Source organism: Quercus lobata, chromosome 11, assembly GCF_001633185.2.
Source record: "Quercus lobata isolate SW786 chromosome 11, ValleyOak3.0 Primary Assembly, whole genome shotgun sequence".
Classification (NCBI taxonomy): domain Eukaryota; kingdom Viridiplantae; phylum Streptophyta; class Magnoliopsida; order Fagales; family Fagaceae; genus Quercus; species Quercus lobata.
Window position 1 is genome coordinate 37,491,095 of NC_044914.1, and position 9,493 is coordinate 37,500,587.

General features: G+C 31.9%; 1 protein-coding gene across 2 annotated transcripts; it reads right to left on the reverse strand.

Moving 5' to 3' along the window:
* Window positions 1-5,012: 5,012 nt before the first annotated feature.
* Window positions 5,013-6,510, reverse strand: LOC115967441. Of its 2 annotated transcripts, XM_031086535.1 has the most exons (3): window positions 6,204-6,510; window positions 5,724-5,909; window positions 5,013-5,125 (listed from the first exon to the last, which is right to left on the reverse strand). In XM_031086535.1, exons 1-3 carry the CDS (start codon window positions 6,442-6,444, stop codon window positions 5,103-5,105), a joined length of 450 nt encoding a protein of 149 aa, XP_030942395.1. In that variant the 5' UTR covers window positions 6,445-6,510; the 3' UTR covers window positions 5,013-5,102. The 2 variants fall into 2 exon arrangements, with proteins under 2 accessions (XP_030942395.1, XP_030942394.1); XM_031086534.1 differs by lacking the exon at window positions 5,013-5,125 and having other exon boundaries at window positions 5,559-5,909.
* Between the last annotated feature and the right edge of the window lie 2,983 nt (window positions 6,511-9,493).

The window sequence follows — 9,493 nt, forward strand, 5'->3', positions numbered from 1 at the left end:
AAATGAGTTTCTTTTTTTATCAAGTCAATTGATTCAATTTCATCCCTTATTTTTGTCATTCTTAAAACTTCCCACCTTTAATTATTTTTAAATGTAATTGGGAAAATCTATCCTTACCATTTTATACATAAGTGATCACACCAATGTTTTAAATACTGGAACGATCAATGAACTGAAAATGGGTCCGGTTTTTTATTTTTATCGGCTGAACTAGCAATTTTCACAACTGAACTACTAATTTAATTGGACCGATCCTATATATATATATATATATATATATATATTTGATTTTTTGTTAAACCGTTCGGTCTAGTTTTTAAAACCATAGATCACACCCTTAACCTCATAAATGCATGATATTCTTGAAAAAAAAAAAGAAGAAGGAAAAGACGAGAGGAATGGACCTAGAAACAAATGAAAAACCTTGAATTCAATAATGGGTAATTATGAACAAGGACATGTTTCTCAAAAAATAAAAATAAAAAGGAAGAAGAACATTTATCCGGTATATGTAACCACCGAATATATGATATACCTTCTCAAGTAGTTAAGTATTAAGCATTAAACAACCCCAGGTGGGAGGTCTAGTGATTGACCTTCGTCCTTCATCCTCCTCGCTATTAATGCTTGGATCCAAACCACAATTAACACCTGGGACCGTGGGATCATATGCATCAAGAGTGTATCTCGCTGGGTAGGATGTGACTTGCCTCATGGTCTTACCATTTTCTTGCATATATATATATATATAAAACAAACAATCACAATAATATGTTTAAACTTCCAATTTTATTCGGTTGTTGACAAGACTACATTTGTATTACGAATTTAGTATAGCCCTGCAGAAAACACATGTGCTCCCTACATAGAGGCTATGCCCAACAATACTTGGGTCTCCGGATGCTATTACATTGAAGACTTCCGCTCAAGGGAGTCAATACCGTACCGGAGGCCGTTTCAGTTTGGTTATTGGAATAGAATATTTCGGTACCGGTGTACCGTTTTGGGATTACTGCTATAATAATAATAATAATAATAATCAAGGGTGGAGCCACTTGGCTCCATGGCCCCCCCCCCCCCCCCCCCCCAAATGTTTTTTTTCAAATTTCCTTTAGAGTATATATAAAATTGACTTGGGCCCCCCTAAAAATTGATATCTGGCCCCCCCAAAATTATTTCAACAATTCTACTAGAGTTTTAGTCCAATACAACTTCAAATAAAAAGAAAAACCTTGGCCCACATCCAGCACCACCAACCAGCCCCAAATTCTTAGTAAAATAAAAATTTTCTCCTCTAACCTAAACACACTTCGAGCCGAGCCCAACCCTAAATCTAAAATACCTAATAAAAAAATAGAGAACAATTTGACTATCACGCCTACACCTTGGTTTTTTTCCTTCGCAGTTCTCAATTCACGCCTCTAATAGTGTCACACCTCTGCCTTGGAAACAATCTCCTCACCCACTTGCCGTGACGCCAATGGCCTTCACTAGTCCGCTAACTTATTCATCACCTCAACCTCAAGCCCTCACCTCAATTCCTCAAGGTATCTCATTCAGTCATTCTCATCTCACTTCTCTTTTTTTTCTCAACTACTGAACTAAATACTGAAGTCTGAATAGCAAAATAGACCGTGATCCAAGATCACGTAAACAAATATATGAATTCCTTGTTAACGAACAAGATGAAATTCGACGTGCTTATTTCATAGTCGGTCTATATCAACCTAGAAACATAGAGTATCCATACAAAGGACCGAACAATCATCGTCGTAGTTTTCAATCTTCGTGGTTTGAATCACATTCAAATTGGTTGGAATACTCACCTTCAAGGGATGCAATCTGTTGTCTACCTTGTTATCTCGCAATCTTTTTTGTATGTCTACACTGAACTAGACAGTTTTTCATGTTCATTAATGTATAAGAATATAATTATATATGAAAGTTGATAACTTTGTATTCAGTAGACTTATGAATTATATTTAGTATATCTCTACTACAACCCGCCCCCCCAAGTAATTATTCCTAACTACGCCCCTGATAATAATAATAATAATAATTCTCTTAGAGCCTATACCTTCTATGTTCTTTACGACTTAAAGAATTTGATAAAACATTTTAAGAATAGCTAAATTTCTATTCCCTCTATCCCAATTTGTTTGTTTTGTTTGAAAAGTCAATTTTTTTAAGGGAATATCATTTATTGTCTTGTCTGCTTTATAAAAATGTATAAATTTACAAAACTACCTTTAAATAAATTTATCAGTTTATTATTTATTTATTTTTATTTTTTTAAAGAGTTATTCTTAATGGGGCAACTAAAAAGGTGCTCCAATTAGATTAATTTTTTTAAATATTTGTTAGTTTTCTTTTCAAATACTAGTTTTGAAAATAAAGTAGGAGTATAATAGGAACATTAGTAAATTAATGATTTTTATTTTTAGAAATAAGATAATATTTTGGGACATTCCAAAATAGAATAGAAGATAAACAAACTGAGACGGAGGAAGTTTTTATGAGCCACGTAATTAGTTAAATAGAGTAAACTCCATGCCACTAGAAGTTAACACTTGCCCATCTAAGCAATTGACTAAAAAAAAAAAAAAAAAAAAAATTAATTGAAAGAGCAAAATAAGCAAGAGATAAGAACCGATGTGAGTCACGTGGCTTTGGGAAAAGCAAATAAAATAAGAGGCTTTTATGGTTCTGGCGGATAAACCAAGAGAAACTGAGTTGAATCTAGAAACGTAGGTACAGCAGCACAGCTTATACTAATCCAACATTAATGTAAAATTTAAAACATTCAAGTAGAGAAAGCTTCTCAAAAAAGTAGAGAAAGAATTTAAACAAGCAAAGCAGATGAAGCAGGGAGAGAGCAGACGAAGAAGGGAGCGATTACAATGGCTAAAAAGAAGATCTAAGTGGCTAAAACGAAGAAGAAGATGATGTTGTTGATGATCTAGCAAGCTGATGCTCCAATGATGGTCACTAGTTGCTGTAAGTATTAAGTATTTTTTTTTTTTAAAACCCAGTTATATTTGTACCGGTCCGAAACAAAAATATTGCCGAAAAGCTCCGAAATTCGCCGGAATAGCCGAAACAAGCCGGTACACCCCTGTATTTTGGGCGATACGATTCAGCTCTGTTTTTGTACCGGTTTAGGCGCCGGAACGGAATATTCCGACGAACCGGCCGGTACAGTACGAAATCGTCTTCCTTGCTTCCACTACCAAACTAATGTATTTTGGGCGTGTTCTATGTGCTTGGTCAATGACTCAACTCAATAGGTGGGCTTAATATGGAAAGTTTGGATAAATGTTTTCATTTTTTTCAAAGCTCCCATATTTTTATTTTTATTTTTGGGTAAGAAAGCTTATCATTTTTTACTAATAAAAAAACACGAGAGTATTTAAATTCACGTGTGTCTCTCATACTAACCAATGGAAAGTATATTTCGCCTCCAACATTTTCTTGGTCGTTTTCACTTTCTTTAACTTAAATTCAATGGAATTGATGAATGGGTTGTTGTCGATAGTGGAGGAATTTTATAATTCTTCCCTCAAATAAAAGGGGGTCAACAAAAATCATGTAAATCAGCGCTGGTTGTCTCTAATGAAATTAGACCAAAACAAAGTCAAAAATCTAGAAAATACACTACTAAACAAAGAACGGATTGAGAAACGTGGTTAAAGAAAAAACGTATGTAATGATTATATAATATATATTTCATGCTATTGAGAGAACAAGTATGTCATACGATTGAGTGATGTTATGATGACGGTTTTATGTAACTACACATTCCTTTAATCATATAATATTTTTTCTTCGGAAATTAATTAATTTTTTTTCTTCTAAAAACAAAAAGTTCGTTCCTTTTGCCATGTATATGCGTGTTCCACAATATTTGAAGGTGCAAATTCACGATTCAAAATCTAAGAGTGAGAATGAAATAGAATATGCCAACTGATAACTACCTGGAATTTAAATAAAGAACGTCACACTAGTTTAACAAACATGAATTATTGGTTTTGTAGTTCTCTTATTCCGTAATAAAAAGAGAAATGATATGTCTATAATATTTTTACAATAAATTCTATGTGACAAGTTGTTATGGGTTGTTATAGGTAGGATAGAAAAGTAATTTCACTTGTTGGTTCAAATTAAAATCAATAACAACTAACTTATGATTTGTTATGAAAATATTATAGACGTAGCACCTCTTTAATAAAAATGTAGAGAATATTTTAACATTCTCACTTTAGAAATTTTTAGAAATACTCATTTCATTTTGATTATGCTTAAAAGATAAGGCACACTAAGCAATGGAAAGTGTAATAATGATAATAATAACATAATTAGGTGCAAACTTTTTATCTTAAACTTTTTGGTCAAGTAGCATCCCTATACATATTATTTTTTCTCAAAAAAAAAAAAAAAAAAAAAATCCTTAATCACAGTCTTCCCATCCATATTATCTTCCTAACATCCCTACAATATAACACCTCATTGTGAGAAGAACTCCAATTAAGCCTTCTTGCCCTTTTTTTTTCTTCACTCATATTTTTTTAATACAAATATAAAAATTATATAGCGAATAAACATTTAATATGGTTAAGATTGTATGTGATATTTTCCGTTCTTCTATATGAGGGAAACAAATTTTGGGAAAATTTTTTGTTGGATAATGTAAATGTCTATACATACACTACATCTTTATAAAAATTAATTTTTAATTACTTTGAATATTTAAACCAAAAATGTAGCTGGTTAGCTCACCTTCAAGCTACATTTTTATATCTTCTTTGGTGGTGATCATCATCAAATCAAATAAGCTGATATTGGGATATTAATAGAATTCCAAATCATCTCCATGTACATCCAAGTAATGATTTTGTGCATTTACAAACATTGATCATTATGCCAAACGTCACAAACATTTCCAATTGTAAAAGATTCCGACTTTTCAATATATAATTGTAAATATTACAGTAAGACTAGCAAGGATGCAGGAGCTTCTCAAAAAAAAGCAAGGATGCAAGAGGCACCTCTGTGGAGCATGAATACCAAGCCACAACTGATACATTTATTCTCTATCATCTCAATCATTCATAACTCATAACATTGTCTGTAAGGACATGGAAAGAAAAAAAAAAAAAAAATTACCCGATTTAGAATGTGACTCATAATCTTTAAAATGAGCAACCAATCCCTTAATATTTATTTAAAATTACAAATAGTTTCCAAGTGATTTAAAATAATTTCAGTCAAATCCTCTTGTCTTCCCTTCTAAACTTGCATTCATTTAATTCCTTAAATAATATTAAAAATCCCTCAGCTTTAAATTCCTTTAATTTAATAAATAATAATCATAGTAATATAGGCTATTTGTAATTTTAAGTGAAGTTGATGGATTGATTACTCAGTTTCAAAATTTAGGTAACACATCGAAAATTGGGTGATAGTTTAGAGTAGTTTTGTAATTTATATATATATATATATATAGTAGCTTTTGTAATTTATATATATATATATATATATATATATATATATATATATATATAAAACTCTCATTATTTGCTAAAACACAACAAACGTAAAAAGATAGTAGTAAGTAAAATTTCCCATGGCATGCACATTTTCTAATAATTATCTATACCAACGGAATATTGGCATCACAAAGAACTTCATGGTTCCATTCATGCAATGAAAGCCATTGCGCTCACCACAAGCAAAGTAGTGAGGTTGCCATGGCCTTTTCAGCACAAACTTGAAGCCCTCCCCAGCTCCTTGTGTCACATTTCCCAGCTTCTTGGCATTTTTCAGGTCACATTTAATGAAGCTCCGGAGGTTTGGTAGCAAGTAAACACTGTGAGGAAATGTTTTTGGAGTTGGGGGATCATATTTGAAAACTGCAATCAACATCATATAAACAATTATTTTCTATGCATATTTGCATACAACAAAACAAAAAAATGCACACATTTTTCATGTCCCTTTAAGGATCCAACTTGATAATCTATGAATAAATAAAGTGAAGACAAAGTTCAAAGTTAGAATTGACTATTTTGATATCTTGATGAATTTTATAACTTGTCATAAAAACACAAGTGGTTTAAAAATATGATTTTGGTCACTATATTTTACAACCTGAACTAAGCATGGCAATATGTATCAAGTAGCAATAGCAAAGTAATCAAGCTCACCTAGAGTGTCATTTAGGTAGAAAGGGCCATGTTTGATTGCCCAATCGGTGTAGTTAAAGCCAAAGTTCCAATGATAGGAATCACCCACAATGATACCGTTGGAAGTTTGTGTATTATTGGGGTGATAAGGGCCACGGTAAGGCCAATTCCCAAATTGCCAACCCTTGTTGGCTGTGCTAACTGCCATAGTGGAAGCAATTAGCAACACAAGCATGAGTCCTTGTGCAAGTGTGAAACCCATAGTATGATTTGCAACTTACGAAAGTGACTAGAAAGTGAAATAATTAAAGGGCGAGATACAAACGAAGAGCTAGATGTTAGTTCTTAGTAATGATAGCATTACATAAGTGGCTATTTATATTGGTATAGATGGAATGAAAGTGGGGAGAGAGAGAAGTGCAAACTAGCCTAATTGACCTCTTTTTCAAAACTGAGTAGGCAAGAGTTGGAAAATACAATGTAAAAGCTCCATCAAAAAGTTATGTTTTCAGTTCTCCACTTGGCCGATGCATTATACACGTTCATATACGGATTTAGCCTTTGGTCAATGATAGATACTAAAAAAGAAATAGAAAAGACCTTTCTTTTGCGTTTTCTCTAATTACTATTTTAGGATATATATATTGTGTGCCCTCACAGTTTTTCCTTTAGGACCTTTTCTTTCTTTTTTTCTTCTTCTTCTTGTTCTTTAATAAAAAATAAAATAAATTCCCTATATTTGTTTAAACTTTAAACACTTTGGTTTGGTAGTTTGGTACACAGTCATCTCCTTAAAAAAAAATGTTCTTATATATTCATTGATGTACGCCACGTAACATCTATAATTTCATATTAAATGTCCACATATATATATATATATATATATATATAACTTTTTCTACATTTAAAGCGTGAACAGTGCAATGCAAATTATTCACAGAAACAAATAGGTGAGAATCATTGCCCACCCTTCAATTCTCCAATCCCAAAAAAAACCAAGTTCCATATTATAGACTTTACAAGCAAATTCACTAACATCTACAATGACATTACCTATGCAAAAACCAAGTTTATTTTGGCAAATCACTAAAGGATGCATATGTATAGCAGTATAATAATAAAGTGTCGTTAGACTTTTCAACAATATGAAAGCACTCTCTCAAAAGTAAAAAATAAGAATTGCGAAAGGGAGCTCCACTTAATATTGGGTTGTTGAAAATAGAGTAGAGATTTTCCCTCAAACCAAAAAGGAGTCAACTAGTATAATCTGAGTTTTCCAATTTAGACCACTGTATGCTGGAAATCAAGACAGAAATGCTCTTTGAACTGACAGATTTTGACTGAAATGGAAAAAGAAGTATAAAATTTGAAATATATTGGTATGATATTCGGCGTTCTGTTGAGGGACAAGTACATAATTCAACTGGGTGATGTGATGATGACGGTTAAATTGCACAATATATATGCCATCATTCTTCTAGAAATTATGGAAAATATTTTCCTTCTAGATTGAATTCATTCTATTCTCTTATTATGTATATTAACCAAGAAAACATGAACTTTAATGAGTTATCATCGTATGCTTAATGTTTTTTCCCAACATCATACATGAACACAGCTTTTACTTTGCTTCATGTGAAAATATATATTTAAATTCTTATCTCAAACTTTGTTGTGTGGATGGAGGATATTTCACTACAGTTTTTTTCGAAAATTCAGACTGACTGAGCTGACTTTTCTTAATAAAAGCTTCGTTCTCTTTCTTCTAAAAAAAAAAAAAACTCTTCTTCTCGTATATCTCATCTCTCTCAATCTTTGGTTCTTGCAAACACGTATTTCATGTAGACATGCAATAAATAAATATGCCATATCACTATAGAAAAATAGGCCTTTTGTAGCAGCCAAAATCGCTGCAAAAAAAAAAAAAAAAAAAAACGCTGCAAGATTTTTGCGTTATATATATAGTTTATATCTGTTACAGAGGTTTTGTTTTCGTGACCGCTATAATTTTTTTTTTCTAAATGTTCTTTCCATTTTTTTTTTAATACCGAAAATTTTATCAGGTCTATAAATACAATCTTCTTTCTTAATTTTTTTTTTTCTAAATGTCCTTTCCATTTTTTTTTAATACCGAAAATTTTATCAGGTCTATAAATAAGAATATAAGATTATAAGATTTTGTATCTTTTAATGGTCTGCACTATTTACAATCAATATAAAAAGAGTCTGTAACATAGTACTACAATAAAAATAACCTCCAATTCCTCACTAATCTATTTAAGAAGTTCCTTGTGCGAGCCCTACGAAAAAAAAATTAAAGCCCTTTATCAATTAAAATTCTTAAATGTCTTTGAAAAAAAAAAAACTGGTAATGAATCGGAAAAGAAACTTTATTCCAGGAAAGTGGACAGAAATAGACCGATGTGGGCCGAATCGATTATAATAGACAGAAATGAACCGAATGGACCAAAGTTGACCGAAATAGAAGCAAGTAGATCGAAATGGACCGAATCAGACCGAAGTGGACCGAAATAGGCTGAATTAGACCAATTCATTATTTTGCATTATCATTTTAGTATTATTATGGAAAGCTCTTTTATTTTTTTCCCTAAAGGTCAATAAATTTCCATTTATCTTAATTTAAGGTTGATGCACTTTCCAATCATAAAAACACCTAGGAATGTGATGAGATTTATGCACAAAAAAATTAACTCACCCACAAACCTAGCAATAAAAAATGAATATTGAAATAGCAATGAACCCCAAATTGACATCAATGGAAAATGCTAATATGAATGAAAAAATATTTTATAAATAAAAGCCTCTGAACACGCTCTACACACATGTTGAACCTCTAAACCCAAAGGCCCATTGCCTACCCCTCAAACCAAACAGGCGAACACCCTTATCTCATTCCTTTCTAATTATTTGAAGGAGATTTTTCCCTGTCGAAAACCTTCAGCCTTTTCACTCTTGGCCAAGCGCACGGATGTTCCCATAGGCCATAGGCAAAGGTAGGCAAATATGGAAAGTCTGCATAAACATTTTTATTTTTTTAAAGCTCCCATGTATTTTTTATATATTTTGGGATAAAAGTGATATTTTGGGGTAAAATGGATTAATATTTTTTTAGTATGTTTCTATAAATTGGTCAAAGAATAATCCATCATTGGACAAGAATCCAGGAAAAGAGTAGGCCGAGTGGTAAACACATGCCCACTTCTCTCTTCTACCTCTCACATTTTCTCGTTCCTTTAACTTTCTTTAACTCAAAATTCAAAGGAATTGATGAAAGAGTTGTTGACAGTGGA